Genomic DNA, 18,989 nt, shown 5'->3' with positions numbered 1-18,989 from the left:
TGACTCAAATACCTACTGGAGGCAGATGGTGGAGTGATTCAAATGTATCTTTAAAGTAGATCTCGCACTCACATTATATGTTGACATATTTATCGCCAAACTGTTGAAGTCAGGGGTTGTGAGTGTGCTTCTGTACTACATTACAATACTAATGAATCAATAGAAGACTATAACTGCTGCTTAGCAACACAACTGATGGCAATAACAAATCACTTTAAACACTTCAGTGTGTTTATTTGAATTCAGTGTGTTGTGTATCTCTGTGTTGGTTATGCAGTGAAGTCGTCCAAGCATTTCTGACATGGATGTGATTCAAAATGGCTTTTTTTTATATCCGCTATCTTTAGAAGGCCACCGTTAAATTAGAAGCTTCTCTGGCGTTTAAATGTTTGTATAGGCTCTGATTTTTTGCTGATGCAGCACATACATGAATACCTCAGTATTTACCCTGAAAAACCTTATTTTTGGTCTAAACACAAATTCATCTGATTGAAAAAATACTGGGTTACAAAATGTTTGTTGTTGTGTAACACTTACTTACTTACATCACTTATCACTTACTGAAACATAGCAAACCAGTTCAAGCTCCAATGTCAGGTATTATCCAGTAAGGATCCCTCTTCAATACTATCTGGTGAGGTGTTCCTGGTCTGGGAGGAGAACCCGGGGCAGTCTTTTGGGTAATTGTCCTCACAAGCTGTAAAATTTCAAACTAAATATTAAAAAGAACGTGAAATTTACTTCTTGTGTGAAGAGATGCTAATGTTCAGTCTATTATGCCATCTATATAGTTCCCTTGGCATTCTTGTTACAAATCCCTAAATATTTTGGGCTGATCCAACAAGCCAATACTTCCTCCAATCGTATACCATAAACTAAACATATCAATTTAACTCAATAACTATAAAAGCAACTTGCATAGAGCAGAACTTTTGACTTTTACACACGTATCAGGATTTACATTTATCCAACATTATTTCCTTGTATTTATATAATTTATATTAGAATAATAATGGTAATAATAATAATACTTCCTTATATAGGCACTTAAAATATCATTGATAGCAATGAGTTCAATAGGACATCAGATGACGGTACCATTCCAGAACACATTGTAGGTGAAAAGGAAGCCTCAACTCTTTATATTATATATATTTGTGGATCCAGATGGTAATTTGTAGCACCACATAATCTATCATCTTGTCACATTATCAATATTCGCTGTATGTCCCTTCATCGTTTTTTCAAGTATTTTGCTAGATCAAGAGAGAGGTAACGGGAGATGAATGTACTATACAGGTGAGTTTGCTACAATAGTTTCACCCATTTAAAAAAAACATGGACTTATTAATTACATCATAGATGTCAGCTACGCAGTTAGATGAATTAATATTTATTAGACAAAAAAGGGCCACGTTTAAAGTACTTTTAGGGTGGCTTAAATCCCCACCCATACTCGACTATTTTGAGGTACTTGATTTTTCTTTTCTATGTACAGTAGTAACAACGATACTCAATATGTTACAAGTTCTCCTGTCGGCATATCTGATGCTACTAATTTAACAATGGTCGACAATTCAGTGTATTTTTCAAAACACACTACTTTTCTGAGAGTGTTAAAACGAGGCTCTAACAGTGGAACAACCAACAGTGAGGAGGACCAGCTTTGTTTATGATCCCATCATCCCTCCAACTCCCCCGATGGTGCTGCTTCCCTCAGGAAGGTCAAAGGTTCACACACATCCAAAACATACACAAAGAAGGAGTCTTGGCTCTTGAGGAGCATTTCCTGGAGCGTTTGGACTGAACAAAGCTGTGTCTTTGTCTAACTGGGCACCTCTGGACCCACATATGTGTGTGTATGTTGACGTATAGTTAGCTTTGATGCACAAACACACGTTTGTGTTTGTTGTTATTTTAGCAACACAATCACCTTTTGATGACTACCAGATACAGCAGGACACTCTGGTAATTATACCTCACTCACCTGGTTCTTCCAAGTGAGGTTGGTTCCCATTTAAGGGATGCTCCGAAGGTATTATTATGGTATGAAGAATATAAGAGCATCAGCAGCTCCACAAATGACTATTATTAAGCGTGATGAGGTGAAGGGTCACTGCCTGAGAGGTCATTTGAAGTATTGATGAACAACATGGTCAACTTTGGACTAGGAACAGAGTACAAGCTTCATTCAGTCTGTTTGTATAGACTGGGTTTAGATTTTAATTGTTTCACTTCGGTACTGATACTAATACCTTTTACTTCTATACAGGGTCCTACCTGATACTTCTTTCTATAACAATTCTATAAAATTAATTATAACAAAAGAAAAAATTACATCTAGTACAAATCTCGAGATTCATTATTAGCTTTGGTAATTGGGTAAGCATTTCAGTCGGTACCACAAAAGAACTCCCTGCATGGCAGACATTAAAACTTTTGTAATGCAAATACATATAAAAGTCAAAGGTTTTTAAATTTCCCTGAATCAAATCAACAGTCTGCCACCATTGTACAACCGTTTCTGATTGTATTAGTGCTGGCCTCGTCTGGCATGCGTGTCAGGAAACAAAATGGAATTATATGGTCCATGCACGTCAAACCACTGAGTGGTTCTCGCCTTGACCTCTATGAACCTCAAAGATAACTTTTAAAAAACACGAGTTAATGTAAGAGTTTTTCTGACGTTAAATTAGTTTTTCCCACTTGATCACTAACTCGACGGATCAGCTACTGTTGACGATTGCTGAGAAAAAAGTCCAGATATACCTTCCTGTTGCAGGTACTTTATTATTTTTGTGGTGAAGTAAATGCCATCTATAGAACTTGCTCGTATTTAAGTTAAGAACCTTGATGTGATAAACGAAGTTTCCAAAGCCTCAGAATTATTAAAAGTACCTCCAGCTTTGTGTGGTCTCCGAGGAGGGATTATTGTTGTGAGCGAGAGAAGACAGGCACACTGCAGACCACATCTGAGGAGGCCTGCAGCTGACTTTGAGGAATAATGAATGAGCCAGGGGGTGTGTTTTTGGATGTGGGATCGCTTTCCTGTAAAGTGTCTAGGAATGAAAACGAATGCTGTTTTTTACCACACTTGGACTTTGTGCAGATTTAATATTTTTTTTCCACGCTAAATTGCTTGCTGGTACAGTTTTCACACGCTTTGTTTTGTTTGTTTGTTTTTGCCAGTGAAATACTTCTAATAACTCAGTGGCCGCAACGACCCGGTCTTGTGGTCCATCTACAGTTAATGCTGAGCTTCCTGGTGGCATGTTTTCTTTTCTTTTCAAACATGGATAGAAAAAAATCCATTTCAACTATAGAGGTCATAACTTAACAAATGAATTGATCGTTACTACCTTTGAGTACTTGTGTATAATAGTATGTCAAATAGTTGCTGTTAAGAATCATTTCTGTACGCTTCTGTGAGGTATTATTGCAGAAGAATAGAACGGAACATTATTGTAGATGTTTTACCAAACGTTTCCTGTAGGTGTTGACTGAATAGTTGTTGAATGTGTTCCATTGGAATTTGTTAGCGAAGACCTTGAGTGTCATAAATGCTGTTGTATCACAAATAACTATCATATAATTAATAATGATGAAGCAATTAAAAAAAATGTGTGAATGTCCTTGTTGACTCTTACACTTACTTTATTGATACAGCAATGATCCAGTTTTTGTGTTGCTTTCAAATAAAATGAAATAAAAACTCTAGATTTTCTCACGTGAAAATATGTGCAGGGACTAAAATAACCCCCACAGTGCCATCGGGTCAATGATTGATTTGATAACTCGGAGTTCAGCATGTGTGTATCAGACATATGGCCGCAGCCCTCCCCGTCAGTTGTTTACATCTGCGCCGTGTCATTAAGCGACACAGTGTGCGTGCATGTCGGCGCAGTGTGCAGCAGCCCTCCTGCTGTTGTGTTTCCTCTGCGCTGCGGATGTGGCCTCCCTCCGTACTCGCGGTCTGCACTTCTGCTTCGCATGACTCCTCCTTGACTCGCTCTTGCGCCACAGTTCATGCAACCCAAACTTCAACTCTGTTTGAAAAAGTTTTTAAGATTTCAGAAGACCGGAAACGCTCACAGGATTTCATAGCTTTGTTGAGAAGACAATACAAATATAGTACAATGAGTTATTCAAGAAGACTTTGAGTTGAATTATATCTTTATATAACGTCCATTTTTGTCAAATAATAACATTATTTTGTCAGCGAAGTAGTTTCATTTTGAGAGAACTATGATGAGAGGACACGGATCCTCAAATCTTTTCAGTCATATGAGTTCAGCATTATCATCTTCATGCCAACTATGTGTTGTGCGGGCGAGTCCCAGAATGCCACTTGCTGTCCCCTTAAGCTCATTAATATCATTGTTATATTTGTATCTGTCCTTTTATATCCTACATTGAAAACCAAATGCTCTCTTGGATGCAAAACCCAAACTAAAAGTCAAGAGGAACAGCAGTTGTGTGACTCGGATGTTCATATACTTGGTAGAAGAAGCTGCCAGAAGCTCGCTTAAAGGTGCTACTGATGACTGATAAGATGCTTGTTCAGAGCCCCACCTAAACTACAGACCTCTTTGTCACACAACAATTTCATTTGCCAATCTGAATGTGTGTGTTTTGGGGCTAGAACAGCAGCTGGTGGGGAGGGGGAATCCCACCCTGGGGTCCCCTGAGAGGTAACAAGAGTCGAGCAGAGACGCCAGGAGGAAGACTGGAGGACACCAGCAGTCTAACACTGGGTTCTGGGTCGGAGACTGTGAAGCAAGTTTGTTCTGAGCGCCTGAGCCTGAACCTCCGACTGTGAGCGTCCAGGGCTGTTCCACAAAGAACCAGAGAAAATGAATAGGTTAGGAGAGCACAGATTAGCAGACGAGACGTCACATGATACACTTCAAATAAATATTTAAGGGAGGGAATAAATTAGTCAACAAACGTGGATTAGAGGGTTGGGTGTAACCGCCACCTCAGCAAATATTCCACAGCTGATTTAATCCAGTTCATTGCCACACGACTTTATTGTTGTTTTAAAATACACACGAGGCCACGTTACAAGTATATAAATAAATGGAGCACAAATCTACGTAACCCGTCCACCATATATTTATATCTATATATTTATATTTTTAAAAGCGATAAACTGCATTAGTCCACCACGTTAGATTAAAAAACCAGGATCAAATCAAGTCAGGGCCAGAAACATAGATTCCCTCTCCAGGATTCAAACTATGGCCTCAGGTGTCACCATGCTCTGCTGCTTTCTGTGGTCGTTAACTCTATTTCCTTTATTAAGGTTACCTAGTAACCTTGAAACAATGTTGAATAACATGTTCTCTCAGATGTATCTTGTTGTTGTGATTCAGAGCTGAACTGATTCAGTGTGCAATCTTTTTTTCTTTTTTTGGTCGTACTGTAAAAGTCATTGTACACTAGCATGACGAAGAATAGGAAAGATGATCAATGACATAAAGTATAAATACATGTCTAAATGTATAAATATATAAATGTGTGGATAAATATCAATATGTCAAAATAATTCCACTTATATATACATTTTGTCATTTATGACTTTTATTAATGTATTTATACATTTTGTCTTTGATTTATTTATGTATTTATACTTTTATTTCCATATGCAAATTAAGTAGGTTGGTCGAACAGTCTAAAGCAGTGATTGGTTACAGCGATGTCATTGGATCAACTACCACTGCCTTGACTAGCATCATACGTTTACTTTAGCTTCACAGCTATCTTTGGATAATCCTGGGAAGATGGAACGTGCACATGCTATTGCTAATGATCTATGATCAGTGCTGATATAGATGTAGAATTAGTGATGTTTGACCCGCATACTTAATTTGCATATATTTTTTGAGTATTTATTTTTGGGGCTATATAAATGACTTACTTACTTACAACAAAATGTCAAAAAGACTAAATGTATAAATACAAGAATAAATAAAAGACAAAATGTATAGATGCATAAATAAATAAATAAAGGACTAAATTGATAAATACATAAATAAAGTTAAAATGTATAAATGACAGAGAAACGGCACCGTTCTTCAACAAAAATTAAATCAGAAGTCATTTATTTATTTTGACATATTGATATTTAAAGATTTATTTATTTCTTTATACATTTAGTTATGCATTTATACATTTATTTATACTTGTCATTTATCGTCCTTCATACAAGAAAAATGTTAGAATCAAAGCTATAGACTCCACATAGGACACTCCCTCCCTGTAGGCCATCAATTTGATTTATCAATTGAAAAAAAACATTTATTTGAAAAAAATTAATGAACTTTTTAACTATGAATATAAAAATCTTGTTTATTCTGGAGCTAAAATCTACCGTAACCACGCCCACTATGCTGTGATTGGTCAGGCGTCGAGGTTTGTCACCACCCATCATCAATCCTGTAAGTCTCCACCTCCAAGGAACTTGTATTTAAAGAAATAGGGTTTTCTTCGCTGCTGCAGCAGGTGTGAAGCCCATTATTGCATCATAATAATAAAATATATTAGAATGTATAAAAATAATGAAATTAAAATACCCAACACTGCACGGCATGCCTGAAATGGATAATATAACAAATAATTGTGTATTTTATACAAAGTTAGCTCAAAATGAAAATAAATATGTTCAAGTTATCAACAAGACATTGAAATCAAAGTGCAAAAAAATTGTTTTTGGCAAGTAGAAATTTTTGGCTACACCAAGGGAATATGAAAATATGTAATTTAACTTTTTTTTGTTTAATAGAAGTAGAAAAACACTGTTGAAGGTCCTTTAGATTGTTTGCTGTTTTACTAGATAATGTTGTCAGTTCTTGTTTATTCTGAACAGAGTTGGGCACATGAGCAGCAGCAGTGACAAGCCATACAAGTAAAAGCTTGTACCTTTATACCGTCTTAAATCCAGATTTGACCACAGAACATCAATTAAATAACCTGTAATCATCCCACAGTAACCTTTGCTAAAAGTTTTGAGTCATTTTCTTAAGGGATACTGGGATAAGTGGAGACAAATCATCGGGATATTAGGCAGTGCAACAGTTGAAGATTCAAATTGATGAACAATAAACATTGATCAATATTGTTTGGTTTACTCTGCTTGTTGAGTTTGACCCCCTGCGCTCGATTGGGCGACAGTTTCTTGGACCCCGGTCTCCTAAGTTATGGTACATCATTGAACATGTTTGTCATCCGGCTACTGTGTTTGTGTTGACTTTGATGCTTGAGTAACAAGCTGTATGTTTGCTGATCTGTTGATCTGTTGACTCTAAAGAGGCCAACAAGTCTGAACATTTGCATCACAATCCAATTTGGACTTAAATTGGATTGAAACCAGGTCATCAAATGTTTGAATCCCCATTTTTTAATGTGTGTCTCTTCCAGGCTTCCATTAGTTAATGGACCCAGTGTGATTCCTCTGTCTGTCCGAAAACACAACACAACACAATGACACACTAGTGTGTGTGTGTAAATAATCTAATGGTGTGGAGTGGACGAGCTGCTGGTGAATAATGAAAGCTCAGACCTCATGTGGCTTATATAAGGCAGTTGATGCATTAACTCCCACAGAGTTTGGCGTCCAGATGGCGGATTCATGGAGGAAGTTGCTACATGATAAGAGTTGATTCTTCATCTGTGAAGCTGCATTATGGTTGTTTAGGTGACATGTTGTGCATCACTTCATTACAGACCAGCTTTGGTATCTGCTGTTATTAACTGACCTCCCTTTGTTGGCGGCCCACATACTTGTAGAATACTTTTTAATAACCCTCCTACTTGTAAATAATTGAGTAGCCTTTGGTCTCCGGGGTCTGCTGACTAAGCACTATTGGAGTTTCCAGACAAGACAGAGGCTCAGGGAGGAGTGAACTTTACACTTACTGCTCAGACAAGGCTTGACTTATTGAGAGTCCTGCTGGATGTCCTTCTTTCGAATGTTTGTTTATCTCATTTGCTGTTTTATTAGTGTAAACATTTGTGCGCTTCAAAATAGTTGTAATAAAAAATCTTTGTGTGTAAAAAGCATTTTCTCTAATTAAGTTGTCTTTATTTAAGCAACAATGCATCTCTTTTACAAACGTCTGCTAAGTCTGCTCTGTTGTTTCTTGAATGGTGATGTCATCCTTCTGACATATTCCTTTCTTTCAAGTCCTTTATTCCTCCACTGCTTGTGTGTTTATATTTAGATACTCATCATTTAATTTCACTTGCTATGATCATTCTTTCAGCCTTCTTCTCTGTGGTTTAGCTGGGTTTTAACACTTCAGGAGTGAGCATGTGGTTGCCATGACGATCGGAACACTCGTCTGCTTCATCTGTTTGCATGATTTTCACTTCCCAGGTTTCATTTGGAAATATAATCCAGGCTTTCTGTCACTAAGAATAGCTAGGTTATTTTACTTTACTGTGAGTGGACAGGCGTGCGGATGCTTCACCTTCGCTCTTACCTCGATGATCTTGACTCTCTGGCGCTCATCACTTTAAAATGTGTTTCAGGAATACTCTCTTAAGTCTGAGGATGACAGGCACGTCCGAATCCTGGATGTGCTGGTGATGCTTTCACTTTTGCATGTTCACCCTGAGCTTTGCATAGTTCAACAAACCTGCAGTCCGTAGGAGGGAGAGATGTGTGAGGAGGAGGTGGAGGAGGAGGAGGGAGGCGATGGTAGGAGATGAAGGGTGTAGGCGGAAGGCGACAGCCTTGAGGGAGGGCCAGTCCGTTTGCCAAGTATAATACATCTTATAGAGTTGCTATCATCTGTTGGATAAATGTGTGTAGTTAACATCTCACTTTCTCATTTCCTACTCCAGAGGACATTCTTTTCTTCTTCATCCTTTTCAAACCCGCACTGTAATTGCACCATGAGGACATTAAGAAATAAGTCATTTCCAGTCATCTCTTATTGGAACTGAATAATTGGTTAGGATATCTGGCTGCTAAATAGAAGTGATTCAGGAAGATATGTGGCTTCAGTCCATTGATGGAACTCTAGAAACTGTTTTGTTTTTTAAATGGCTGAAAACTTTTTAGGAAAATATTCTTAAAAGACACAGTGCATTGACCACTTTGCTATTGTCTGTCTGTTACTCATTGTGTTGCTCCTCCATGTTAACTCCTCTGAGCAGCAAGACTCCACAAGCCTTCTGGGCTGCACTAATCTGGAAATGAGTCTGGTGAGTCACTCCCGGAGCAGACACTGAGGTGGCAGAAATTTCCACAGAAATTAACAAACTGGCAGAGGAGCAAACGTTCAATTGGACGCTGAGGATCCTCGGTTTTTTCCCTTTCTTTCAGGCATTCTGTGAAGGACAGTGATGCTAATTCAATACGATCTGATCATAGTCATTAGCTGAACCTGCTCTTTTCTTTCCTTTTTTTTACATTTACATTTTCTGACTAAAAGACGGTTGATTGTCATTGTTTGTCAGACAAGCTGATACACTCACGCCTTCTGAGCACAGCTGGAATTATAATAGGACCTTAGATTGTATAAACACAGACAAATTAAATCATGGAGTTCATGCAGAGGTCAGGAGTGAACGTTGACGTTATAATCTGGACCAAACGTCATGCAATAAAGCTCTCTGAGGCAGTTTGGACTTTATATTTCCTTGCTAGTTAATGAGAGGTTCATTTCTTTCCAGATGTGTGATCACTGATGATGTCATCAACCCGTCATGGCCTTGTTTGATGTTGAGCTCTGAACCATCGGATGAATTGCGACTCGTCTAATTACAGGCTAGATTCAAGAGGAACCCTCGGCATTATAATAAAACTGTGCACCTGGAATTCAAGCTTTTTATGAGGTTGAGATTCACCCGAACCCTTCAGAGGGTTGTAGGTTAGCTTGTATTATCGATGATAAAGATTATAATTACTGAGTTATGATGGAGAGATTTAGAGAGTGTTATGTGTTATTTATCCACATCCACACTTACAGTCATGGTCACTGGAGACTGTTGTCCAGTGGAGTTAGCCATCTTGGGAAATAAAACGTGTGAGCTTTGGCCATCACATCTCTTGAGTTCAAGGGACAATGTTGCTCAACTGAACCGGGATGGACAGGTTGGCTGACACAGGTTTATCCTAAAGCAAATCCATCCCAGGGATTTTTATTTTCTTAGAGGTCCATTTGATTGACCTACTGCAAAGATTCCTTCATTATTTTGGTTTGATGACATGCATTGTGTCTTCCAAAAGATCTAAGTCATGATTGTAAACATTTGAGGCAGTGAAGAAATGCATTTTAACCATGTGTCACGGTGCTGATATGTGTAGCTGCTTGAAGCTGGAAAGTTCGATGTAACCTTCCTAATATGGTGTTTTCTCCCTAAATTAAAGTTGCCATACAAATCACATACTTTCCTTTAAATACACAAGTAGCGAATCCAACAGAAATATGGAGATAAAAAGTCTTGACAGTCATTTGATGCTATGCAGTGTTTCCTGGCTTCCATGTGTTTTTGTTGAGTCACTCCTCGTGGGGATTTGTTGTCTTGGCACCGTCATGGTGGGTCTCATTGTTTTTCTTTTATTCCCTCCATGGCTGCTCCACACCTCTTTTGTCCCCCCCTCTCCTGCTGGTATTATCGGCTGTTACTCATTCACTCCTCCGCCCCTCCTTCTGTCTTTCTTCAGCGGCTGAGTAGAGTTTTGTTCCAGGAACAGACAAATGCTCTCTCCTCTCAGCCCACGGCAAGGGGTTGGTTGACTCATCGAGGGGATACGTTTCCAAGTTTACTAGTGGTTCGATGATGTCAGTGGCGACGGTGATTAGACAGATGTTGTCACTTTAAAATTGAGTTATCAGAGCAACTTTTTTTCTTTTTATGAGCTCTGTGTCTCCTGGCAGCTGGTCACAGCCCATAACTTTTTACTTAGCTTCTTGTACGAGCCGCCGTAAAAATAAGTAGTCTTTTGTATTGTTTTCTTTTGACGAGCAGTAACATGATAATCGCTCACCTGGGCAGGTATGTTGTAGGTTAGTGTTACAGAATGGAGAAGCAGTGATTTGAAAACAACAATGAACTACTGCCTTTCGGTTCACTGAGCATTGCACCCTTTAGTTACAACTGTTGTTTTCCCCTGTGCTCATGTCTGGATTTATTTCTATTAGAAATCATTAATAAACAATTCTATGGTATAGATAGACACGTTTCCATCCATAACCTTTAACATTGTTGACATATAGATTGGCAAACTCGAGTGTTATAAATAGTAGCCACAACGTTTCGAACCTTGTCAAATAGTGAAATAAGAAAAGAAGGAAAGCGAGAAAATCCCTGTTTATCTGCTCGTCAAATGTCTATGTTTGTGTAGAATTTCAGAAAATTTGGACAAAGGCAATAATGATTAAAACAAAAAATCGGATTATCCCTGACCATGACTTATTGAATACTTCCACAATCTCTCAAGTCATTCACTTTTTACTTCCAATGCACAGCAGAAGTTTATGACTGCTGAGTCTGACATCACTGGGTCTAATATGATACTAGCTAACACATCTCCGACCACTTGGAGGGAAATTTCTCTGCAGAGTTCTCAGAATATCTCTAAGTTACCACCCCACCAACGTTTCCAATTACCTTCCTGTTCATCTTGGTCATTCCTTCAGAGGTCTTCCTTCTTATGTTTACTTTCCTTTTCCACATGCCAGTCTCACTAGTGGGTTTCTAAAGCGGCCACTGTGGACACTAGCAAATCCTTGTTTGCCTTACTATTGCTTTAGAGCTGTGTTGTTGTAACATCTTGTATAGGTTATCTATTTATTCTCATTTTCGAATTTATGTGTATGTTTAAAATGTTCCTTCTGGATGTGCAAGTGTCATATTGTGAGGTTGGCGTGTTTTTAAGTTATCCTTGTTTTAATTTGGAATGAATTCTACCCATTCAATGGAATGGTCTGGTGTCAGGCTTCCCTGAGATTCTACTGCCAGCATTGACAGATTTAAACATTATTAACCACTATAATAACTGCTAAAACGAAGGCCTTAAACAAGCAAACAAATAGTGCAGTAATCTATAGCCAGACTGATATTGACATGAATGTAGTTGGCCTATTTTCAACCCAAGAAGTGAAGGAAAATTATGTGAAATAATTCCAGTGATGAGTTAATAATAAAAGGTAATAAATCATGGATACATAATCTGATTCAAACAAATGTGTGTCGCCCTCTTGTATTTTAAAACAGAGACCATGCCCACACACATTCTTCAATAAATCAACAAGAATGTAAAGTCACTGTAGGCCATGTGTTGGTTTGTTTGACAATAGAAGAAGGAGATGAAACTTTATGTTGTGCTGCACTGAATTATAATGTGAAGGGCCTCTGAGAGGAGCAGGAAAGTTCCTTTAAAGAAACTCCAAAACAAGTGATGCAATATTCAGGCAGGGCTTCTTTTCAGAGTTGACATGGTTAATGGGATCTGGGTGTCCTCACCTCTCACCTTTCATGTTCCACTGAGTGCCATCTAGAAGAGAACGCTGTCCAAACAAACCCATGGAGTTTCTGCAGGCTCTTTCCTCCTTCTCTTCAAACTGACAGATCGCATCTCTGGCTGTATCCACTCGCTCAATAATTGCCGGGAGAGAACTTTCAGTGCCGAGATGCAACAAGACTCTGGAACACTGAAGCGAGGACTGATTGTGTCAGCGAGATTGTGCACTTCCTCGGTGAGGCCTCACGGTTATGCAACACAAACTACAAAAGACTCTTTTCACCCACTTTCATGTTCAGTAGGTTTGAGTTTGTGATGGATTTAAGACCAAACAAATGCTTGTTAGTGTGTCACAGGTTCTACAGGTCAGTGGGTAAGCTGTGATGTCATCACAGCTTGACCTGGGCTCATCTCCGGAGCTCTGACAGGGCAATCCTCCTCTTTCTGCTGATCTGTTGAAATCCTCTGACAGTTTCTGTATCTGGCTGGTTAGTAAAGTTGCTCTGAACTGAACTGAACTAAGCCTTTACACTGCAGATCTATTGTGCCTTCCTTGATTTTTAGGTAGATTTTAGACAGAAGATGCAGATGTCTAGTTCTGCTGTCGTGTAACATGTGCTGCTGCATGTTTGCCTGGGACAAATGTATGCATCACCCTCGTGTGGATGAGTCTGTGGGTTGAAACTTTGAATCACTGTTCTGAACTTCCTGCGCTCTTATCGGTGGGTCGGTGGAGGAGAATGTGAAGCATGCAGAGACTAGAGCTGGTTAGAGTTGTGTTGATGTACCAGGCACATAAACGGATCCTGGTGAGGGCAGACATGTTGGTCAGGGCCTTAGCATTAACAGAGTTCTATAGAAATATTAATTTATTTGCCTGAACCATTTTTTTAACTCTGTAAATATCAAAAAACACAATTGTTCTTTTTAAATTTCTACCGTTTCTGGTTACCATAGTAACTGATTATAGGTTCTTGACTTGTATTGTGACTTGAAGTGATTTGGTGAGTTCAAATAAGTATTTTTTCCACCTCCATCACATAATTTTTTTTTATGGAGAATTAAGGTAGGTTAATAAGATATTGTGGTTCTTTTGCAACTAATCTTTAAAATGGTTTAAGAAGTTTTAGACTCATTGTTGCAGCAACATTAGTGTCATGGTTTCAAACTTCTGTCCTCGTCTTCTTCCACAAGTGACCAGCTCAGATGCGTTGTCCTACTTCTGGACCTCTGCCCTGTGGGAGTCGCTGCCTCATTCATGTTCGAAAATCAGTCCGAAGAATTTCTATGGAATCTATTTTAAGATGCCGTATTAAAAATAGGAAACAGGTCAGTGCATTCCACGTTCCTGTTCATTTCTGTGCTTTACTTTAAGTTGTGTTCAAGACTCGGTGGCATGATTCTGTCAGAGGGCTCTTCTCCCTTTACCAAGTAAACCTCCTCCTAGATGTCCCAAACTGTCAGTGAGTACCAGGAGAGACGATGATGATGATGGAGAATAAAAGTCTCCACACATTAAGCCACATGAGTATCATGAAGACCTGCAGGTTTCAACCCAGTAGAAACAAATCTACAAAAATTGTGTCTAGTACACTGTTGTTTGTTACAGTATTTCTATTACCTAAATGAATAACAGCTGTACTTTATTAGATTAGTTAAATTAATATCTATACCTGTTCAACTTAATACTGATTCTCTGTGAAAATAGAACAGCATGTTGTACAGTATTTATGAACTATTAATATGGTCTGAGATGGTGCAAAAAATAAATAAAATGAACAATAACAATTAATTATAATAACAATATTTGAAACAGTTTTGTATCTATACATTTTTTAATTTTAATCATTTTATTTTAATAAGTACAGCTGGTTTTCATGTTTTTAAAGGTGTAGATGGTGCATACTTTCCCTTGGGATAAATGTTGTGGGCTCCATGGTCACACTACAATGCTATGAATATGCACCAATACACCAGTCTGATAGGACACTTCTGTTGGTCATTGCTTGGACAGTCAGCAGGTGACCTGCTATCATGTCTTCTTCTGCTTGGAGCCGTTTTAATCCTGGCTGAGCTGGACTTGGCTCTGGGCCCTCTTAGTTCCTGCTTTCCGGGACCTCGCTTGGCCACTGCACTCATTCCACAGCAGATGCTTTTCCCATGATGCCCACAGTGACTCAGGTTGGCTTTGTATCAGCAGTTGCCGAGCAAGTCAGCTCTATCTGGGGGCAAAATAAGGACAGAAACTGTATCGCCTGAATATCCTTGTGTCATGATTCCTTCATATTTTTTAGACATTGAACAATTGAACAGTTTTTTATAATGTATATAATTTTCCATTTGCTAGCAAAGTCTTTTTTGACCTAAGCATTTTGAGGAATGATTCCACATTTATCATCTGCATTTCAGAAATAGATCATAACTTGGTAAAATAGAATCCACTGTGAATGCTACAATGTCAGCTTGAGTAAGAACATAGAGATGCATTAAAAGCACATCAAACACTGACTCTCTATTTTCCCCATGATTTCGCAATATTGATTACAAGCTTTTCTTTGCCTTTATAATGTTTTTAAATATTTAGCTACTACTTGAGACTCTGTGATGCTCCAGTCAAAGACACCAGACATGTGTTTAGCTAATCATGCAAATCATGTTTTGGAACTAAACTGCTGAATCCTCACATCATGTGTCCGTCTATGCAGCGATAAATGTGGCAGGAAAACCTCTCCATCCCCCCAAGCACACACACACACACACACACACACACACACACACACACACACACACACACACACACACAAACACATGGACCCTCTACTATCTCCACCCCCACCTATTGTTCAGACACCCCCCTGCAGCTATGGGACAGTGAAGACGGGAGCGACCAGGACATTGAGCTGCTGTACAGTATCTTTCCACTCTCACCATATTTACTGTGACAAGAACATGGTGCTGAGTCAAGGAAGACCTTGAGAGCGTGTCGTGAAGCCAACGTGTTCCTTATCAAGAGTACTTTAATGTTTTCACCTCTTTGTTTGATACGCCATTTAACTGGAAACTGGTTTCTCTCTGTCTATCAAGTGACTCTCATGTAAAATCATTAGAAGACCGTCCACATTACTCACTCTTTGTTCCCACACATTTGTGAAATACCTTTGGAACAAAGATTGGGAACTGGCTCTTCCTACAATTTTCCTGCTCTGATCAAGGATCAATAAACAGCCATCGGGCTGTCTGCCATTGACGGACACGAGTCTCATCCGGCTGCCAGTGGAAGCTAATGGTTCTGTATCGGCGAGGTCGATCCATTGAAGGTTTATAGTGACCGCTGACGATGTGTTCAGTCATCTTGGAGCGAGTGATGTGTAGAAGTGATGCAATAATGAAGCTAGTCATGGTTAAACAACTGACCAGGTCCCTCAAACTCGTGTCTGTTCCTTCTGCTATTAAAGAAACCTCTGTCTGAGATGAAGTTAAGCAGCCTACAGTGGTCATTCCCTACACTAGTGGTCATATTGTATCTAAAAGAACAATGTTCATATCCATTTAACCGGCTCACTAAGTAAAATCTTAGATCTTACAGTTGTCGTTTCATACAAAGGGCTTAAAAAATAATACTATTAAAAACATTTTCAATAAAGGAACAAACGGAGATTGTAATGCTTGTTGTACTAACGTTTTATGTCTTCAATATTAATAATCATGTTCAAACAATATTAATAGATTTTCAAAACTAATTAAATCCTGTCACAGTAGAAAAATGCTTTGCACAAGTCTGGTGTAGATATCCATATTCCATATTGAAGAATATTTGACTATTGTTTTGGGATCTTTTAATTAACGGAACTAATTTGATTGATAGGAACATGGTCATTGAAACACTGTCATATTGAGCTGTGATTCATCAGCCACTTGCTGCTTTATCTTTTTCACTTTCTCCCACGCCTGTGTCCTTCAAGGATCTCTGACTTTGCCCTACATATTGGTATCCAAGAAACTGGAATTTTAGCAAACCCAGGGTTATTTTTGGAGATGGCCGCTAAGATTGGTCAAAATTGATGGGTGTTTCTGTCACAGAGGGACGCTGGTGGTTTCAGGAAGTAGTGTTGAAGTTGTGACTAAAACAACGCATGCAAACCAAAAACATCTGTCCCCGGTTGGTATGAAAATAGTGTCGGTTTAGCACGTAAGGCCACATCGTTTTCCTCTTCTTAAAGGGCTAGTTCACCAATCGAAGCTAGGAAATGTGTTTACGTTCATATTAACCACAAAGGCACTACTTTTATAAAAGTTAGAAACAGAATCAAAATTGAAACTTCAACAAACAGAGGAACCTGGAATCATTATTTAAAGTTTCATCTGTTCTGTTCTCAGATCTGTCCAAGAATCGACTGTGTGAGCTGCCGGAGGAGCTGTGTCAGTTCATCTCCCTTGAGACTCTGAGCCTTTACCACAATGGCATGCGCTCTCTGTCCTCGAGCCTGGGGAACCTCCAGGCCCTCACCTACCTCAACCTCAGGTGAGTCACCAGTGGCTCATCATTAGCCGTCATTCACCTGGTCTGGCAATCTATCATTCCTGTCCTAACCTGCACTCATGGTTCATCCCTCTTTGTTTTTATGTCCACAGTCGAAATCTTCTGTCCAGTTTACCCCCGTCACTGTTCCAGCTCCCCCTCCTACGAGTGCTTATCATCAGCAACAACAAGCTGTCGTCTCTGACCACCTCCATATACTCGCTCACACACCTGCGACAGCTGGTATGATACCACTCAAGCAATCCCCCCATGGGCTTGTTTTTGGTTGTCCTTCTCAAATAAATAAAAAAAAAAAACATCTGTAAATGACAATTATCCATAATAATTCAATTTGATGTTCTTGGATCAATGTTTTATTCTGATTGTTGCATGTCTAATATTTAACAGGACATCAGCTGTAATGAGTTGCAGTGCTTACCTGCAGAGCTGGGCCAGTTGGAGTGCTTGAGGGACCTTAACCTGAGGAGGAACCAGCTCACCACCTTACCTGAAGGTATCATCGCGTGCTAACTTAAAGAAAAATAAAACCCTTTTCTCATGCCACTGCTAGTTAGGCCATTTTACTAAACTCATGTTGGATTAAGATTTGTTTAAAATTATATTTTTTAATTTTAAGTTAAATAATTAAATAAATAATGCAACCTTCTTTCATTTTGGGAAGGAAACTCATCATAACTGGTGGAAAACAAAGACTTATATTATGGTTTTCTACAGCAGGACTTTAAGCAGACTATGAATTTCTCTTTTATACATTTCAATTGGTGTGAAAAATATGAGAGCAAATAGGAAAACTACTTTTCATTCATTTCATTAATAGTACTATTACTACTAATACTAGTAATACTACTAACTTGGGTACTTAAATGACTAAAATAGAGATATAGTCTAATTTGTATGCTCAACATCTGCCTGTCATTATTATTATTGTTATTATTTATTTTTATTATCGGTCAGTATAAATATTATTTTTACTTTTTTATTTTATTTTGACCTTGTAATCGTTTCTATGTTTTTTTTGTCAAAGTTGAATGGTTTCTGATGTGCCACAAAATAATGTTATGAAAAAAAGAAGGGAAGTTTCTTCTCTCCACAAAAGTTGAATTTATTATTACTCATATGCGAATGATCAACAACTGAGTAAAATCTTCATTCAACAGTAACAAAGTTAAATTAAGTTAAATTCCTTCTGTTGTCTAGAAATCTCAGAGCTCCCACTCGTCCGCCTCGATGTGTCCTGCAATCGGATCACCCACGTGCCGCTGTGCTACCGGCACCTCCGGCATCTCCAGAGCATTTTACTGGACAACAACCCCCTGCAGATGCCTCCTGCCTCCATCTGCTCCAAAGGAAAATACCACATCTTCAAATACCTGAACATGGAGGCGTGCAAGAGGAGCCAGGAGGAGCTGGAGAGACATCTGAGGCCCACTGGATTCAACAGCTGGTGAGGCGGAGAGGAACATGATGATCAGGCTTAGCTTAAAATGTGCCAGATGAATCTTAAAATATTGAATAAGTGCCCCGTTTAGATTAGTTGTTTTTTTTGCATAAACATTGAAATGTCACCTGTAAAAATGGCACTGCTTCATCAGATTTAGGGGCTGTTGTATCTTTAATGTCTGATTGGGTTTATTGTTGTCAATTGTACATCAGTGAATTGAGACACAGTCGTCTAGAATATGGTTAAGTGATGCATTTTGTAAAGACCGACATCTTCCCGCAACAGCAACCTAAGAAGCATGATAACCACACGATCAATTTGAGCCTTAACTGTGATGTAGCTTCATTGCTTTTAAGATTTTAGTGCTTAATCTTCTTAGTGTAAGTGTTTGGGTTTCAATCCTCTGGTATAGTTAGGACTAGCTTTAGTTTGTTCATTAGTTTGTGCATGTGCTGTAACATCTAATCTAGTCACATCGAAATAGGCTTCATCTGAAGTCAAACCAGAGTAAACACAGGAAGTAGTTGCCATAG

General features: G+C 38.7%; 1 protein-coding gene across 3 annotated transcripts in view; it reads left to right on the top strand.

Annotated features, from left to right (window-relative positions):
• Positions 1 to 18,989, top strand: part of lrch4 (leucine-rich repeats and calponin homology (CH) domain containing 4) — a 32,556-nt gene that overhangs the window by 1,786 nt on the left and 11,781 nt on the right. For all 3 annotated transcript variants that reach the window (XR_015710932.1, XM_087789725.1, XM_087789724.1), the window contains exons 2-5: positions 16,853 to 16,997; positions 17,108 to 17,237; positions 17,403 to 17,508; positions 18,213 to 18,459. Coding sequence is in view for 2 of the 3 variants with exons in the window: in XM_087789725.1 (XP_087645851.1) it covers positions 16,853 to 16,997; positions 17,108 to 17,237; positions 17,403 to 17,508; positions 18,213 to 18,459 (628 nt within the window). In the remaining variant the exon portion in view is untranslated. The remainder of the gene's footprint in view (positions 1 to 16,852; positions 16,998 to 17,107; positions 17,238 to 17,402; positions 17,509 to 18,212; positions 18,460 to 18,989) is intronic.

Source organism: Callionymus lyra, chromosome 4 (genome assembly GCF_982586985.1).
Source record: "Callionymus lyra chromosome 4, fCalLyr1.hap1.1, whole genome shotgun sequence".
NCBI lineage: Eukaryota > Metazoa > Chordata > Actinopteri > Syngnathiformes > Callionymidae > Callionymus > Callionymus lyra.
The sequence above is the reverse complement of the archived record's forward strand: the minus strand, read 5'-3'. Positions and strand labels throughout refer to the sequence as shown.